At 38.2% G+C, this 19315-nt stretch overlaps 1 protein-coding gene across 2 annotated transcripts in view; it reads right to left on the bottom strand.

Annotated features, from left to right (window-relative positions):
* Positions 1–18531, bottom strand: part of sonb (SON DNA and RNA binding protein b) — a 57693-nt gene extending 39162 nt beyond the window's left edge. For both annotated transcript variants that reach the window (XM_075477446.1, XM_075477447.1), the window contains exons 1-8: positions 18414–18531; positions 17801–18007; positions 15632–15666; positions 11425–11639; positions 7588–7778; positions 6491–6699; positions 3424–3574; positions 1748–1941 (exon numbers count right to left, since the gene is read on the bottom strand). In XM_075477446.1, coding sequence (XP_075333561.1) covers positions 1748–1941; positions 3424–3574; positions 6491–6699; positions 7588–7778; positions 11425–11639; positions 15632–15666; positions 17801–18007; positions 18414–18496 — 1285 coding nt within the window. In that variant the 5' untranslated portion in view covers positions 18497–18531. The remainder of the gene's footprint in view (positions 1–1747; positions 1942–3423; positions 3575–6490; positions 6700–7587; positions 7779–11424; positions 11640–15631; positions 15667–17800; positions 18008–18413) is intronic.
* Positions 18532–19315: the final 784 nt, after the last annotated feature.

Genomic DNA, 19315 nt, shown 5'->3' with positions numbered 1-19315 from the left:
TCAAATGTCTGCTGGAGTCAGACTGGAGCGGGAAGCAAAGTAGGTCTCAGTGTGTCCTGATGTTGGGGGAAATATTCCTGAAGCTATATTAAGACCCATGACTAAAGTGCTGACGTTTTGTGGTAAGACGGATTACATCACTTCCTGATTACTACGTTTGTGTTCTTTGGGACTTTTTGTTCCTCTTGGATAACTAAATATCACACAATTTGCTAGGGATCTGACATTTCCCATCAGTATCGAGAAAGGACTTTGTGTAAACTTTCTCAACCTGTTCCTCCATCTTGCTGTTGCCCAACATCCACAGTGTCTACTCTTCAAATCATTGATGATTTGGAGTCTTTCTTCTGGCTTTAGTTAGCATTAGGAGTGATCCAGCAGCTGCCCCCTTTTGTAAACAACTGTTCCATAATCATGGTAACTCATAACAGATATTGAAAACTGCCAGAAGTTCACTACTCTGGAAGCATTACTGCTTCAGAATCACAAATAAATTCAAGTTTATAAAAAAAAAATATTCAATGGAAATCTCAAAACATCCTAAATACACACAATATGGTATATATTTCGCCATGCAGTCACAGTAATTCAGCATAGTTTTCCAATTGTGTAAAATCTTTCTAATTGTAAAATGATGAAATACCCGCCCCAAAAAAACTCCAAGGCACTCTCCTTTAAACATAACATAAAATGCCTTTAGTCTTTTGAGTTCTTCTTGGAGTTTTTTTTGCTAGTCTACTTTTCTAAGAGCACCTCAGATAGATATTGTTAAATCCAGGAAGCACTGCTATACAAAGATATTTTCAGTAAGATGTAGAATGATGGACTCCAAATAACTCAGACATGGCATTTTATGATAACCCTTCAGAAATGAATGAGAAGCAACAACTGCTATTCTAAGATCAATGTTTATGTATTTCCTCTCTGGAACTCTCTTAATACATACCTGAATACTAAAGACCAGTAAATTGACAATGTCTGCTTTATTGGGGTGGTCACACATGCTGATGATCATTTAATCAAGTGCATTTGATTAGCAGCACCTGGCTGCTACTTACCCTTATAATTCCTGGGTTGCTTTTCCCATAATATCTCTGGATTGTGGCTTAGTTTTTGTTGATGAATAATGACACATAATGTAATATGTAAAATGTCAAGTATTGTTGTTAATCTGAGGTTTTACACCTGTAACGATTTGATTTTTTTTTTTAATTATCTACTAAAATGTAAAACCTTGGAACTGAAAGAGGGCGTAATTACTTTATTGCATGACTGGGTGTCTGTGTGATGATTTCAACTGATTGCATTGTTTTTTTCAGTCCTTACATCTGAACGCTGTCATTAGCTGGAGGTTATGCACCTTCTGCCCAAAGGAAGAAGCCCAAAAATGGCCCAAACACAGACATCTCAAAACAAACAAGATGCCAGCAGATGAGTGTGTATGTTGATGAAGGACTGCCCCATGAAAATAGGTTTTCAGTCAAATACATTTCTCTAAATGTTGTAACGATCTAACTTCTACATAATGGCTTTCTTACCAACATAGCAATACTTCCAGTTTGTCTTTGTATATGGACAGAGATAATAATAAGTTCTGAGGTTGCTAAACAGCAAAATGAATGTGAAATGCGGTAAGTTTATGGCAATGAAACCCACTTTATAAACATCAATACCACAATGCAAGTGGAAATATGTGAAACGGCACTTAGTGAAAAACATTCAAAAGAAATAGTTTATGATATCTGACCCAGTTCACTGATGCGTTGTGGGCTGTTACTCCGACTCCTGTTTTTTCGAGAGGGGGATCTATTTTTGCGAAGGATGAGAACAGGAGAGTGACTCGGTTCACGTTTCCAACGGCTCCTCTGGCAATATGCGACCCTCCGCCAACTGCATGACATTGACCGTGAGCGTGACCTCTGTGGCTTCCGCTCCCCTGACCTACACAAACAACATGTAGTTTAATTGATTTGTAATGAAGTAACTGACAAAGCATTCAAATTAAATCTGATAAAACTATCATACTGATTGGTAGTTGTACACTGACCTTACTAATTTTGCCCTTCAGAGAAAAAGGTCCATGAATAGGAAGATTTATTACAGCGTACCCTAAAGGTTTTATGAATACTACCTGTGTCTCTGCAAAGACCAAATAACTTTGCACAAAGAGGCAACAGAGTGATATTCATTGCTTTTCACCACAAACTTGAACTAAAAATGTATTCATTATTGTGTCAGGCTAATGTGGATCAGCAATGTTTCCAGGCTACATAATTTCACCAGAGGTTGTTGGTTAAGGCTGCTTAATGCATGACTGCAATAAAAATAGTGGTTACCACAAGGAAAATTATACAAACAAGTAACCCTGATCATTCATGGGAATAGTCTGAATTACATTTGGACTATATTAAAACTTATTCACAAAATGTAATTGCCCCCTTCCATGTATTAGCACTTTTTCAAAAAAAAAAGAAAAAAAAAAAAACACTTCTAGTTCCACAAAAATATTTTTGCAAAAACATTCTGCAGAAGATTTTTTTCTCTTCTAATTATTACTTTTTCCATTCATTTTTCTAATGTGCATTAAAAAAAAGCAGTACAACACAACTAAGAAAGATGTATATCACTTTGTTAACTTTACTGAGAAAGCATATAATGGTTTATGCTGATGTAAAAGAGATATGCAGCCCAACAATAATGAAAAACCATTTAAGACCATTGAGTATGGTGTTAAATTTGTCTAAAAATATAACTGCAAATGCACAGAGGGTGATCCACAAATATAAATGTCCTATTTGTAACTTGTGTGTTGGTTTTTACAAATATATGTGTATTTGTAAACATATCATTTTCTATTTGTAAAACAAAAAGCCATTTGTGAAACTGAAAAGTCTGTTTGTGAATCGTGACTCAGCATTTGTGGATCCCCAATCGCACGTTCGTATTTTTGTTGTTACAAAATGTTGTTACTGCTAATCAGCGATCTTCTTTCTTCCTCGTTCTTAAGTCGAGCCATAGATACATCAGCGAACAAAAGTGCCATCTACTGGATGGTGCTTTGTGAATCAAAAGCTATTTGTTTGTGGATCTGTGTGAATTTGCGGAAAGAATGTCTCCAAAAATATGAACGTGTGATTGGTGATCCACAGTCACGATTCACAGAATTTTCAGTTTCACAAATGGATTTTTTGTTTTACAAATAGAAAATTATATATTTACAAATACACATATTTGTAAAAACCAACATGCAAGTTACAAATAGGACATTTATATTTTTGGATAGCAAAACACATGTGCAACTCAAGGCATATTTGTAGATAACCCTCTGTGCATTCGCAGTTATTTTTGAGACAATTTTAAGCCCATACTTGAGCGATAAGAGCCTTACAAAGATCTTGTCAAACAATCAAACAGCGACTCTACCGTGATCGTGATCTCCTCTTCATTGAAGGGGTCTTGGATCTTGATCTTCTCCTGTAGTCCCTATAAGGTGACTTGGATCTTTTCTTCTTTTTTGATGTCTTATCTTCTTGGTACCTCTGTGGAGACTTGGACTGATGTCTTTTCTTCTTTGCTAGTGATTTAACATTGGTATAAAATTACTTGGGGTTTTGTGATGCTTTACAATGAAGTAGGTAAGTCTCAGGGGACTGTTCAGCTTCAGTAGGTATGGACTGGGATGCAGTAAAACCTTTAGTTTTAGTGATGAACCATTATCTTACTTAAATACACCTTGAATAACTGAATATACATGTTTAACAAGATTTGTATAAATCATTAAAACATTTCTTTATAAAGGTACCACTGTAGCTACTGCCTACTGATAATCAGAGACACTGAAAGAACCTGAAACTTCCTTTATGAGAGCTAAACCTTTAATTGTGAAAACCCTCCATAAAACAAACTTAATCAAAGAGTACTGAACTTTCTTTTGAAAACACAAATATTTTTTTAGTTCACACTAAACTAGTAATTTTGTTGAACTACTGCCTCAAAGCAAGAGGGTTCCCGATACACATTCCAGTTCTCCTGTGCATGCGTCTGGCTTCTTTCAATCGTCCAAAAAACATACGTATTGGTAGCCTGGAAAACCAGCGCCAACTGCTGGACGGCAAAATGTTTTGCCTGCGGTTGGGTCTGGCCTCGATCCACTTGTCATTTTGAAAATACTGCCCTGAATCTGGCAGATGGCAACTAAACCAATCACAACGCAGAGATGTGTTTTGAATCAACGCGGGCGGGCCAGAGGGTTCTGAGGGAGTGACGACAGAGCAGTGCGACGTTGGGCAGTGGAAGCGAACATAGACAAGCGAAAGCACAACAAGAAAGATGGCGGCGGCAATGGAACAGTGCTCGTTTGATTCAGCCTTGGCACACAGCCATTATAACGAACAGCCTTGCCACTCTCTATTAAGCCCCATTGTACCGGCTTTTTGGCTGCAGTTCCACCAGAATTCCACTGGGAGCGTCGGTGGAGACCAGAATGAATGGGGCCCAATGGAGCTAGATGCTACAAATGGTCAGTTTCACCTAAGTCTCCTCAAGAGCGCTCAGATTTGAATGTAGTTTCTGAGAGCTCAACATGGGTTTCAAGTAAAAAATCAACTGAACGAGTACATATATCCCTTTGATTTCTTACTGGTTGGCTTCTTGTTGTCCACAACGCGCTAGCATTGTGCTAATGACAGCTGGTCGACCAGCTATGTATGACGTCATATACACTTGAAATCCTTTTTTTAAGCAAATGAGTGGCTCTAAAAATCTAAAACTCAGCCATGGGTATTTTCTAAACACCCTCTTTCGAAAACAACATTCGAATTACTAGAGAAAAAATTATATCTTGAGATAAGGGCACGAAAGGGCGTATAGCTCCATAGGACTCCATTCATTCTGGTCTCCAAAATTGGGCGCCCCACGTGGAAAGAGGGTGGAACTGCAACCAAAATCGCCTCGTTGGAAACCGGAAATGCACCGTGAGTGGCGTATCTGTCCTATTATAGAATCTGTGCTTGGCATCAGTTTTGGAAGAGTCCCCTCCCACCAAAGCTTTCTGTCGCGCTTACTACGTCACAGTCAGTTGCGCTGATTGGTCAGAGCGTTGGCCTATAGGCACAGACGCGGTTTGAAAGACAACGGGTTGTGCTCATCAACAATGTTCCGTTGTATCCATTGATCGGTGCCAGACTAAATTAGACATCCAATCCATTTAGGCTGGTTTATCAGGCTAACGTATTGGGTAAATGGCTGATTCTAAAAATGTATAAAAATACTAGTTATTTTGTCCAACAAGTTCTTTCCATCATCTACAATACCCTTAAAGCTGCCTTATAAGAGGTTACAGCAGTTTATTAACTACCTAAATTGAATTACAGCCCCTATCTTGTCATTAGAATGTTGATTCTGTCATAAAATGATTCAGTTCCATTCAAGAGAGTTAAGTTGTACAGATTATAGGCCAACTAGTTATTTCCACTCACTGCAAAACCTTTAAATGGACATTACAGGTCATTACAGCAGTTTTCACATATTCATACATTGAATATAGTCTGAATCCTTTCGGGAGACAAAATCTAAAGTGCTTAAAATTGCACCACTTGAAGATTGATGAAATAATCCCAAAAGATCATAACATATTGATTCAGGTGACCCGTTTAAACTCGGAATTATGTTTGTTCTGTAAATTATCTCAAGGACTCCAAAGAGAGCTTTTTTTTTTTTGTTTATTTCGCAACAAAAATCACAACAAGCCTAGTAAAGTAGTTTAGAGTTTGTCAACAGATTTTTTATTTACTTTTATCTTTCTGTAACAATAACATATCTAAATGAATCTATACTGCAGCAATACATTTTTCCTATGGGGATTAATTAAGTATTAATCTATTGACTTGAACTGAGCTAAGTCTCTCCAGTAATTGATGGCAGATTTCTGACAGCACAGAATAACCACAGAATTTTTAAAGTTGCAACAAGATGTTGTATTATGGTATAGTATCCACACAACCACATATAAAAAGTAACAAAATGAGAATTCAATGATCTGCAAATAAATTAAAATTATAGTAAAATAATAAATGGACTTAATTTATATATTGCTTTTGTAGTCACGATGACCATTCAACACTCCAGCCAACTCTGAATTGGAGAAGAAGAAGAATAAACATTGAAAATTAATGGAAAACAACCTCCCTTTGGAATCCTAGAGCTACATTACAGAACAAACAATTCAATGTTTGAGTAGGTGACGGCAAGTTGAAATTTCACTGCTTGGCACGGGCTGTGGAGGTGGGCTAGGGCGAGTAGGGGAAGTGTTCTACAACAAACGCAATCCACATCGGCTTTAGACGTATAATGTGTATTGCCTTTGGTAAATGCAAAATAAACAGTAAAGTTTTAATAGAAAGCACAAACCTTGAATAAAAAAGCAGTCAACTGTGGTGTAAAAATCCATCAAACCATTGTGATCTACATTGTAAAAAGAAAAAGACCCTACCCAGTTTTTCTGCTTTTTCTTCTCTTTTCTCTCCAGGTGTTTCCCTTAAGTCAGGGCTCTGGAGCTCTGCAGTCCTTGACTCAATCCTCTCTTCTCCTTGGATGTGTCTTTGGGTAAAGCTCATGGTGTGCTGATGAGTATGAAGATGCTTTGAAGGACACTCTGTGAACTGTATGGATTCGTCCAAATCTTCTCTTTTCTCAGAGGAGCTACCAGCAGCCACACCAAACCACATCATAGAAAAAAAAAACAGCAACATCAAAATGAGGAAGGTTCATAACAAAGATCATTTTTATGTCCCATGTAAACAGCTAATCTTTCTTGTGAGTGTTTTCCCGGCACTATTATTATTTTATTAATTATTATTTCTACGGATACAAATACAAACACATCTTTTAAGGTGTGTTTTGTCCAAGACTTTTTCGGTTTGGTACTGACAAATCATGTTTCGATATAACACAGAGTTAATTTCAGATAAAGTTGATAGATGTGCTTCTGCGCACCAAAGTAAAGTACAGTAGTTACAAGAATCAGCCCTCCTCAAAATTACTAACTCTGTTCCACAGCAGAGACTGGAGTATCTCCACCTCTGCTTTTGTCACTCCTAACTAATGTCTCTGTCTTCCCATATTGTATGAAAGCGATGCAGAGATGTGCTGCAGCCTGGTATACGCTCCTGCAGCCATGCCTCAGTAAAACATGTAACACTGGATATTAAATTATTACCGTTTCCTCACGAGCACTACAAGCTCATCCATTTTATTTGTAATCTCACATTACTCATAAGGAACGAAGGAAGAGATGGTTTAAACTTCTGCCACCACGTGTTACTTTCTCAACAAGCTCATGTTTTTCAGGAAAAATGTAAAAAATTCACTCAATATGATATGAGCTTCTGCAACTTGCTGCCACTATGGTGCAGCAAATCCTAGAAATAGGTCATCACCAGAGAATTTAGAGTTGTTATTCAGTGTTTTTAAATTTTAAAGAAAATTGGTGAGTGCATCAACAAGAAACTGGAAAACATGCAAGCTTTAGAGGTACAGACCAAATCTCTCAATGTTCTATATTTCTCACAAGAAGGTTTGTATGCCTACCTGGAGCAGGTCCTGTGGAACTGTGAAGTGGATTGGGAGGGAGTCCTTGATCTTTGACAGCGGTGTCTAGACCGAGAGCGAGAGTTCCTTTTCAATGAGTGGGAATGGGAATGGGAAAAGGAATGTGACGGTGAATAAATACTCCTCATCCCATGTTTATCCACAATTCCTTTTCTTTTATTGGAGCACTCCTGTAAGAAAGAAATATTAAAAAGTTTCATTTTGTCCTCACGCTTTCAGAAACATAGGAAGTATTGTTATAGAGCAGCTGGTATCTAAAATGGATAGCGATCTGTGAAAGTAGGTCGTTTTTAACAGCAATTGCAAACTAAGACAGATTACTGGTCAGTGACTTAACCCTGGCTGCTTTTAAAGCTGGTATTTGACTGCCTTTTCACACATAGAAACCAGTTAAGCTACACATCAAAGACAACATGGATTTTTTTTAAGTTTACCAACAACATGCAGTTTGCATACAGACACAAATAACTAAGAATTTGTATTTGTAATAATTTATGCTGCACATTGAACTCTAATAAAAGCTGAGGAAATTAAACTAATTTATTTGTGAAGCATCACATTGACACTGTCAGGGAGAAAGAGCTTGTATGACTTAAATTGGATCTGAGATATCTTGTAAAAGACATTTTATTAAACGGTCCAAACAAAATTTACACATGTATCCTTTCCTTGAATTTTTCGAACTACAAATGCCTTCTCAGGACCAATTTGTATCCAACTGAGAGAGAGACAGTGTGTAATTTGAGAAACAACAGTTGGGTCATCATAAACTAAATGTTAATTCCAAAAGTTGTAGAATACCAAGGCACTCAATCTTCTTAGTAGTTAACATGCATTTTATGGGCAAAACATGATTAAAACACTTTGACGCGTTTCGGCACAAAGTGTTTTAATCATGTTTTGCCCATAAAATAAAGGCATTTTAACTACTAAGAAGATGAGTGCCTTGGTATTCTACAACTTTTGGAATTAACAAAGCCTGTCACCAAAGAGCACCATCTCTACTAAGTACTAGTTCCAGGTAGCACTCCAATTGGACTTGATTCTCTGATAAACTAAATGTTCTTGAGAGGTATGATGATCTTACTATGTGCTTATTGACGTATTTTTTTTACTGAACAGCAAGTAAGTAAGTTTTTGCACACTGACTCTGAGATTAAAAACTAAAATTATTCTAAAAAGGTCATGGTCTGTATACAGTGCCTTGCAAAAGCATTCACCCCCCCCAGGGCTTTTTACCTATTTTGTTATATTCCAACCTGTAATATAAATGTTTTTAAATCTTATTCTATGTGATGGATCTGTACAAAATAGTCTAAATTGGTGAAATGAAATGAGAAAAATATATATAAAAAAGAAAATTAAAAAACTGAAAATTGACATGTGCATATGTAAAAGCCCCTAAAGAGTTCCGGTGCAACAAATTACCTTCAAAAGTCACATAATTAGTGAAATTAAGTCCACCTGTGTGCAATCTAAGTGTCGCGTGACCTGTCAGTAAAAACAGACCTTTTCTGAAAGGCCTCAGAGGCTGCAACACCACCAAGCAAGAGGCGTCACACCATGAAGATCAAGGAGCTCTCCAAACAAGTCAGGGACAAAGTTGTTGAGAAGCACAAGTCAGGGTTGGGTTCAAACATATCAAAATCTTTGATGATCCCCAGAGCACCATTAAATCTATCATCTTCAAATAGAAAGAACATGGTACCACAACAAACCTGCCAAGCGAGGGCCGCCCATCAAAACTCACAGGCATTAATCAAAGAGGCAGCACAGAGACCAAAGGTAACCCTGAAGGAGTTGCAGTTCCACAGCAGAGACTGGAGTATCTGTACATAGGACCACAATAAGCCCTATACTCCATAGACCTGGGCTTTATGGATAAGAAGGCACGTTTTGAGTTTGCCAAAAGGCATGTGGGCGACTCTTCAAATGTTTGGAGTCAGGTGAGACTAAAATTTAACTTTTCGGCCACCGAGGAAAACGCTATGTCTGGCGCAAACCCAACACCTCCCATCACCCCAAGAACACCATCCACACAGTGAAACATGGTGATGGCAGCGTCATGCTGTGGGGATGTTTTTCAGCAGGGTTAGGGACTGGGAAACTGGTCCGAGTCGAGGGAAAGATGGATGGTGCTAAATACAGAGATATTCTTGACCACAACCTGTGTCGGTCTGCCTGTGATTTGAGACTGGGACGGAGGTTCACCTTCCAGCAGGACAATGACCCGAAGCATACTGCTAAAGCAACACTTGAGTGGTTTAAGGGGAAACATTGAAATGGCCTAGTCAAAGTCCAGACCTCGATCCAATTGAGAATCTGTGGTTAGATTTCAGAATTGCAGTTCACAAGTGAAAAACACCCGACATGAAGGAGCTGGAGCAGTTTTGCCTTGAGGAATGGGCAAAAATCCCAGTGGGAAGATGTGACAGAGACTTATCCAAAGGTGGCTCTACATAGTACTGACTTTAGGGGGGGATAGTTAAGCTCGCTGAAGTTTTCTTTTATTTTGTCCTATTTGTTGTTTGCTTCAAAATAAAAAAAAATAGTACATCTTCAAAGTTGAAGGCATGTTCTGTAAATGAAATGGTGCAAACTCTCAAACAATCCATTTTAATTCCAGGTTGTGAGGCAACAACACATGAAAAATGGCAAAGGGGTTGAATACTTTTGCAAAGCAGTGTGTGCCGGTTTACAACTCCTTTACTCCGAAGCCCTCCTTCTCATATCTACATAACAGCAGCAACCCTCTCCTCTCGACCAAGCCTGCATGGGCCCTCACCCACTTGCACGCAAACAAAAGATGATATTCAAAATTTTGTTGGCACCCCTTTGAAGAACATCAAGTCCCTGTTTTACTAGCTTGAAAAAAAACGTTTAAAGAAAGCTCCGTCACATCTGGTTTTATGTTGTGTTCAAGGAACAACTGACAATCCTCCACTAGAAGATCTCAGAGTGCTGCAGGATGATATACAGCTATATAGAAGGTCAGTTGTGCAGCTGAGTAAGAGGCCATTAAGAGGTTTAAAAGTCAACAGTACAATTCTAAAAATCAATCCTAAAACATACTGTAAATCGGTGTAATACAATCATTTCCTAGTTCTTATTTGAAGTCTTCTTTGAAGTTATATGCAATCTGGATTCTTATAAAAGATTTTGTTTTATTGAAACAGGTTAAACTTGAAAGTGCTGTCATACGACACACAAAGTCTTCTTGCAACAGGCTATATTAGTTCTACTACGGAATCAGCAGATGGCAGAATTTATTTTGCCCCGATGAACCAGTGGCCTGAAAAAGCTACTAAAAAGGAAGTAGGATGAATTACAATCGGGGATGAATTACTGTGAGTTTACAGAGACAGCTGAAAAAGAAGATAAGAAAGCATGGAGGTGTACAAAAAAACGCAGGAAAACAAACTTCAACACAAAAAGGAAGGGGTGATTGGTCAGGAATTAACAAGATCATAGGCTATAAGGGGGAAATCTGACAGAGTCAGTGAAATTAATATGTTTTTCAGAAGCCAGGTAGCTTTAGTTCAATAAAGCGCTAAACATTCTCTGGCAATGCCTTCAATCTAAATGGATAAAGCAAGCTACTCCGCAAAACTCACTCACATGGTTAGTTTTCAAAGCTATGATGAAATCAATGATGGCTTTTTCTTTCTCTTTTTTCAAGAATAAAAGATTAATTGTCTGCATTACCGAATTTTACCTTAACTTGCATTGTCTCTTCTTCAGATTTGGTGTTTTTTTGGCATTTCCTGACAGTACTGTATGTGAACAACAACAACTTTAGCAAACTTTTTTTGTTACCTGTTTGGGGATTATGTCAGGTAGCTCCTCTTGTCGTTTTGGTGAGAAGCTTTTACCACAATGAATATCCCCCTGCTTTGACACAAATTCTGAGTCGGAATCCGTCGTGGTTTCTCCACTTGTCCTTTTCTTCTTTTTCTTCTTTTTCTTCTTCTTCTTCTTTCTCTTTCCAGTGGAGTGATACTTGTGGCACATGGGCTTGGTGTAATCCTCACCTAGACAAAGAGTTCAGCAGGTCTGTGAGAGTAGAACATACTTAACCAGCCAGAAAAACATTGTCCTTTTCTTTGTTCATTATAAATTTGTTGCTAGCCATTTTTCGACTTAACCGATTATTAACAATATATGTATTTCCCTTGAGTGGCTCTTCCATTGCTTTTGCTCTGTAATTGTAAATGCTTCGCACCTATACAGCACTCTTTTATTCGGTGCTTAGTGAAAGGAGAAATACTCACACTGGCACATTTTTAAAGGGACACAGGTAGCAACAGACTATATAGATTGGTAGTGTCTGAGTTTATTAGTCATTTGATAAACAAATTAAGAGGTTGATATGCTGCCCAGCCAAATGCCCAAGTATATTTGTAAACCCATTCAGATTTATTTGTGATTTTTCTAAAATGGTTAAGTCTTCTTATTCTGTGGAGTTGCATTCAGCATACTAATTTAGTACCTCTTCCTGTCTCACACACAAAGACAGGCAAGCATAGCTTTTTGGAAAATCGATACTATTTGATTACATTGAGTGACTGACTTAACTGTTGTTTAGTGAGAGGAAGTGAGGAAGGGAAGCAGTACTGTAACTGACACAAATGTTACAGTACTTACTTACAGTTACAGACTTACACTAATCCTTTTGTTGCTTAGAATGAAAACATGGTATGTAATATGTAAAAATATTGCACGCACTCTGCACTGCAGTCACTATTTCAGACTATTTGGGCTGTCTGAGACCAGAAACATTAAGAAAAGAATCTCAATAAAAACAGCTTTATACACTAAAAACTGTCTGTTGAAATACAACCCCAATTCCAAAAAAAGATTTGGCACATTAAATTTTAACATGTAAAATATAAACAGGTTTCAACAAAAAGCTAGAAAAGTGTCACTAAATAAAAACAGTTAAAAAGGCATCTTAGGGGCACTATATCGTTTAGATGGTAACGGCGTTTTGGGGGCATGAAAACGCAAAAAAGTGAAACCGCCCTCCAGAGTGGAATTCTTGAAAACGCTCCACTGTCGCGCCACCGTGTAAAGGATGAAAACGCAAAACTGCGTTTCTCCTCACATAGAAGTGACGTGACAAACATAATAAAGCGCCAGAAAACCGTGGGAAACACATCAGTAGGCTATCAACATGTCCGTCCCTGCGGACTTTCAACTCGCCTTAGGCGCGGTAATTGACGTTCAAGAGTCATTTCATCAGATAACAGCATTTTGTTTACTGTAGGCCTACTTCGCGCGCTTAGAGTGAACAGGTATAAGTGAAGTAGAAATACTTGGTCTTTGTAGTGTTGCCACCTAGCCAGATGGCTAGGTGGCAACACTGCATCGATAAATATGAAACGTCACACACTTTTGCGTTTCCGTATGCACGCAGATTTTCACCCTAAAACGCTCGTCTAAACGCAGATTTAAAAGTGAAAACGAAACGCCACTTTTGCGTTTTGGTTTCAGATCGTTTCCGTGTAAAGGTAGCCTTAGAGGCAGAGTCCCTCAAAAAAAAAAAAAGTTTGGCAGAGGTTTCATCTAATATTCCATCATCTACAGTACATATCATCAAAAGATTATGGGAATCCGGAGATACGCTATAATGCCAAAAGTATTCATTCATCCATCCAAATAATTAAATGCAGGTGTTCACTTCCATGGCCACAGGTGTATAAATTCAAGCACACTGCTTCTACAAACATTTGTGAAAGAATAGGTCGCTGTCAGGAGGAGCTCAGTGAATTCCAGCATGGTACCATGATAGCATGCCACCTGTGCAACAAGTGTAGTCGTGAAATTTCCTCACTACTAAATATTCCACAGTCAACTGTCAGCGGTATTATAACAAAGTGGAAGCATTTGGGAACGACAGCAACTCAGCCACGAAGAGGCTACTGAGGCGCATAGTGCGCAGAGGTCGGCAACTTTCTGCAGAGTCAATCACTACAGACCTCCAAACTTCAAGTGGCCTTCAGATTAGCTCAAGAACAGTGCGTAGAGAGCTTCATGGAATGGGTTTTTCATGGCCGAGCAGCTGCATCCAAGCCATACATCACCAAGTGCAATGCAGAGCGTCGGATGAAGTGGTGTAAAGCACGCCGCCACTGGACTCTAGAGCAGTGGAGACGCGTTTCCTGGAGTGATCAATCGCGCTTCTCCATCTGGCAATCTGATGGACGAGTCTGGGTTTGGCTGTTGCCAGGGGAACGGTACTTGTGTGACTGCATTGTGCCAAATGTAAAGGGGAGGGGGGATTATGGTGTGGGGTTGTTTTTCAGGAGCTCTCTGAGTTCCGGTGAAAGGAACTCTGAATGCTTCAGCATACCAAGAGATTTTGGACAATTGCATGCTCCCAACTTTGTGGAAACAGTTTGGGGATGGCCCCTTCCTGTTCCAACATGACTGCTGCACCAGTGCCCAAAGCAAGGTCCATATGAGCGAGTTCGGTGTGAAAGAACATGACTGGCTTGCACAGAGTCCTGACCTCAACCCGATAGAACACCTTTGGGATGAATTACAGCAGAGACTGTGAGCCGGGCCTTCTCGTCCAACACCAGTGTCTGACCTCACAAATGTGCTTCTGGAAAACCTTGTGGAAAGCTTGCCCAAAAGAGTTGAAGCTGTTAAAGCTACAAAGGGTGGGCCGACGTCATATCAAACCCTATGGATTAAGAATGCAACGTCACTTAAGTTCATATGCGTGTAAAGGCAGATGAGCAAATACTTTTGGCAATACAGTGCATCTCTGTGCACAATTGGAAATTACGCATCCAGCAAGCATAGTCTTTCAACTCAATTTCAAAGATTACCCACAAATGAAGGTTGAATCAACAAAGAAAAAGCCATATCTAACCATGAACCAGAAAGAATGTGCAGGCTTCTCTTCGCGTAATGTTATTTAACATTTACTAAGTTAACTTGCACTGGCTACTGGTACATCTGGAAAGGCACCATCTATGATAAACAACAGGTCCTAGAGCAACACAGCCTGCAGTCAAGACTGTTATTCTACTGAAAAAAAACGTTGGTACATAATTAAACTCAAAAAATGTAACAAAGACCAGGACTGTTGAACAGCGAAAATCCTACATCAGAAAAAAATATAACAGTTCCCAGAGATTTACGAACTCTTATTAAAAGAAGAGGCGATGCTACACACCTCCTCCCGCCGTCCAAAAAGCATGCATGTTAGGTTGTGTCTCTAAATTGTCCCTAGTGTGACTGTTTGTCTCTATGTGGCCCTGTGATAGACTGGCGACCTGTCCAGGGTTACCCTGCCTCTCGCCCAATGACAGCTGGGATAGGCTCCAGCCCCCCCGCGACCCTACAGTTGGATTAAGCGGGTATAGAGAATGGATGGATGGAGGGATAGACAGTCTAAATAAAATATGGGTTCAATGTAATGCATTTACATTTTACAAAGAATCCCACATTTTTAGGAATTGTGGTTGTACATAGAGCATGGATAAACGTGTTCACCTAGCCCAATGTTAAGAAGTTTTGTAGCATTTATTTTTTTTTTAACCTGTAAAAGTCCACATTCTACCAACAAGACAGCAACACAACTTACATTGTGTTGAACTGATGACTTATAGTCCTCACACCTGAATGCAGTGATTAACCATGTGAATATGACCCAAGGCAAAAACTAATCAATGTTATTCCAAGCAAAACCTGACTTTTAAAATGCAAAAGAACATGTTGGTCCAACAAAAATCATACGAAAAATCTTTTAAAAATCATTCTTAATTAATAAACATACAGTATTGATAATGAACTACATATTTTATGTTTGTGTTCATTTTAAATTTACTACAAATAAATGTAACTATTAAGTTATCTCATTAAGAAAACAGCTCTATACAGAACTATATACCCAGCTTTCTGTGTTTATACCACTGTCTTGTTTGTGTAAAACAGGTCAATATTGAGTTCAGCTTTAAAAGATTACTGCTAACATGCAGTCAGTCTCAAAATCAGATTAGAACAGGCTTACCTTGCTCCTTTTTTCCCGATTTTGGCGTTCCACTTCTATGAGGCGAAATAAAACATGAGTTAGTCAAATTTGAAAAGAGTGAATTTTTTAAGAAAATGGAAGGATTTTTCTTTCCATTGTGAGTGGCCATGTAAAAGATAAAAGAACACACTTACACTGAGCTTTACCATGCTGAGCTGAGCTATAACTATGATGTATCATAAAAATTTAACTAATATTGAAACAATTTTACCCAAACTCACATTTATTGAAAATCTAGTCTTCTGGTTTCCCTCACTGACAACTTACTGCTAAACCACCGCTCTATTTTGTATTGAACAGTTATGTCCCCTTGCGCAAGCATAAATTGTATGTCCTCTCTGGGAGTGGGACTTGGCCTTTGCCAATGCGTTCAAGTGCAATTTTTATTCCTGCCTCTGGCGCAAGTCAATACAGCAGGACCACTGGTTCTATAGTTGCTTTAAGAGTGAGGCAAAAATCATGCATATCACTGACAATTTGTGCATATGATTTTTGAAAGAACAACATTACAGGGTAAGCCATAAAAACTGCTGTGACACAGGAAAATAGGTCAGACTTTGAATTATTTATCAGATGTACATTTAAAGTCTGATCTTTATGACTTACAAAGTACTGAAGTTGTGTAGCTGTTAGGTACAAGTTTTGTTTGGATCTCGTCAAGCAAATTGCTGAACCGCAATAGATGGGAGTAAAATCTCTGCAGTTAAACATCAAGTCATTTCTATGTTATGTCATTTTTTGTGGAAATGAAAGACTTTTCAATTCTAACATTTCACACTTTTTTGAAAAATCATCTGGTCTTAAAATAAAGTACACACAACACAAAAATTCCAAAAGCAGTGTGTGACCCCCCCCCTTCCAAATAAGTCATTTTTCTGCAATTATTGAAAAGCTGTTTTCACACATGAACACAATGTCTGTCTAGAGTGCACAGGTGAGTCATGTTTCAGAAATCAGTCTGGAAACCTGTTATTTTTCATGTGATTTTATTACAACTCTTCATGAATAGCAGATAAGACTCTCTGTTATGCCGGTGTCAGTACGACATGCCTCTAAATGTCTCCATAATAGCAAGGAGGAAGGGGAAAGCAACATGACAGGTCAAAGAAGAATTAAGTATTTACTCTTACCAGGCTGCACACTCATACTTGTCTCCTACCAATTGATCCCCCAGAGATTTGACTGGGGGGCTTAAATGGAAAATCTCTGCAAGAACTCCGCAACAGATGTAGCAGACATCTGAGCTCTCACATGCCTTTCCTCCAAAGCATCCCCGGAACTTTTCAGGATTCCAGTGCATGTGTGAAAACGGCTTCATTGTGTCGTCATGAACTTTAACATTCAAAACGCTAACTGAGGTCTACAGTCTGAGGTGTAGCTCCTAGTTCTTTTGCAATTCCACTGAGGATTGCGCGGACTAATCTTGGAGTGAGCTTACTGGGGTATCCACTCCTTGAATGTTTTATGTGAATAATATTTCTCATTGTAAAATGGTGGAAACCAAATAGCTTAGAAATGGCCTCATAAAACTTTAACCTTTAAAAGAGGTGGTAACACTTGCAGAGTATGAAAGTATTAAGTGTTTTGATTAGCAGCAACTATATACCAACCCTATTAATTCTTACAAAAACAGTAAGGGTGTACTTAGTTTCTCATGCAGAGCTTTTGATTTTGGCTTAGTTGTTATTAAATAAATCATGACACACATGTCAAAGATATACTTCATTTGAGATTGCATTTACCAGACATTATTGACCTAGAAAAAAAACAAATGATTCATTTTTTCTAATGTGACATAATATGTGACACCTTACAATTCAAAGTAGATATATTTTTTCTTTTCGCATGACTATAGTGCTTAAACAGCTAAATTTAAAGCTGCACTGTAACTTTGTAGATAATGAAAAACATCCACTGTATTTATTCAATTTGAAGATTGAAGACTGGCCAACAACTATTTATCTAAATTTGTTCAACAAATAATTAACCAGTTTCTACCTTCCAAAAGTGAGAACAACTATAGCACTTTAAAGCCCCAAGCCGCACGCACACACTGCCTCACCATGACAACTAATACATGACATCAAACGTTAAGCAGCAGTATTAGATTTAAGGACCAATTGCCACCACTGTTCCACAAATGTTTACCTTGGTAGATGTTTTTTCTCTCTCTCCATTTCTGGTCCAGACTCAGAACTACTGTCCTTCTCTTGTTTCCTCCTTTTCCCCTTACTTTTGTGTTTTTTGTGCTTCTTTTGTGATCCACTGCATCGAAGATTGACATGTTTGTCTCTCTCTGGACTATTGTCATCTGCCTCATCCATTTCACTGACACAATCCACTCCGTCGGCATCACTGTTGGAAGTCAGAAAAAAGAACATTTCCAATAGAAGTCTGACAACATTTATGTCATCTAATAACAGGAAAAAGCAAAGAGTTTGACCTTTTTCAACCAAACTATCCAATGAAATCATAATAACTTCTTTAAAAACCCGACTGCATAACGCCAAATCAAACGAAATATGAACCCCTTTAAACTTGACAAAATACTTTCAAGTGTTTTAATATCAGCCCGAAAATTCCCCTTAAAGAATGGACAGGATGAACTGATACGTTAAACAGGTAAATACTGTATGCCGCTGAAGTTAGCTTGTATGATAAATCTAACAGAGCGTTCATCGTTAGCTTCAACGGGACAACTCGGTTCTAGTGAAAATCCTAAACAAAAAACTATGACGAATACAAAATAAATAAAACATACGGCCTATCGCCATTCTGGTCTTCAATTTCCTTGATTTTTTTCAATATGAAAGCTTGAAAAATCTGTTCTATGTTAGCAGCCATGTTTTAGTGTGCATCTTGTTGAAAGTCCGGGTAGGAACAAGAAATCTTGCGTCGGTATGGCACACAAGACGTGTCAATTGAGTTTTCCTGTCTCCATCCAAATGCGAACTTTAGCTTGAAAACCACGTAATATTAAAATGTCGAAATAAAAATTAATCTAATATACTTAGCTTTAATAGTTTGTTTTAAATTTATTTCACGTATCCTTACCTGGTAGCCAGTTAACTTAGGTTCAGCTGGGTGACGTCTGGGTCAGACCCTTTGCTTCTGTCATGAAATCAGGCAGTCAGATAGAATGCGGAATGCACACGTGGATAGAAATAAATAAAATAAACGCGACAAAGACACAAAGGTGGTAGCTCTTAAGCTTTTCTGAAGTATTACGTTTTCTCTTTACAAATTTAATTAATTCAGAAAGAAATTGAAAAGTGGTTTGCTTTTAAAGAAGCAGTATTTGTGTAAAATCAGTTTTTGTCAGAATTATCAAATTGCTACATCCAAACTCTTTGGAAAGTTGGAATTGTGTGATTCCGTTGTCTTGTCCAATGCTGGAAAACCTTCCAAAAGGTATATAACAGGATATTCAGCTGTCTCAATGTTAGAGCCACATGAGACTTGGCCACTAAGGCCAGTATTAAACCTTTTGTGTAAAATGTCATTACATGGGTAGATGTCATTCAGAGTCTTAAAGTGAACTCTTTTTACCTTAAGTGGAATTGGAAAAGAGAGGCAGTGAGTTTTTATTGGTATATTCCCCAAACAGATGTTTTCTCTTTTATGGTAATGAAAATCATATCGAAGAAAGAGTAGTCCTTAAAC

This window comes from Odontesthes bonariensis, chromosome 11 (assembly GCF_027942865.1).
Source record: "Odontesthes bonariensis isolate fOdoBon6 chromosome 11, fOdoBon6.hap1, whole genome shotgun sequence".
NCBI lineage: Eukaryota > Metazoa > Chordata > Actinopteri > Atheriniformes > Atherinopsidae > Odontesthes > Odontesthes bonariensis.
This window is presented reverse-complemented; position numbering and strand designations above follow the sequence as displayed.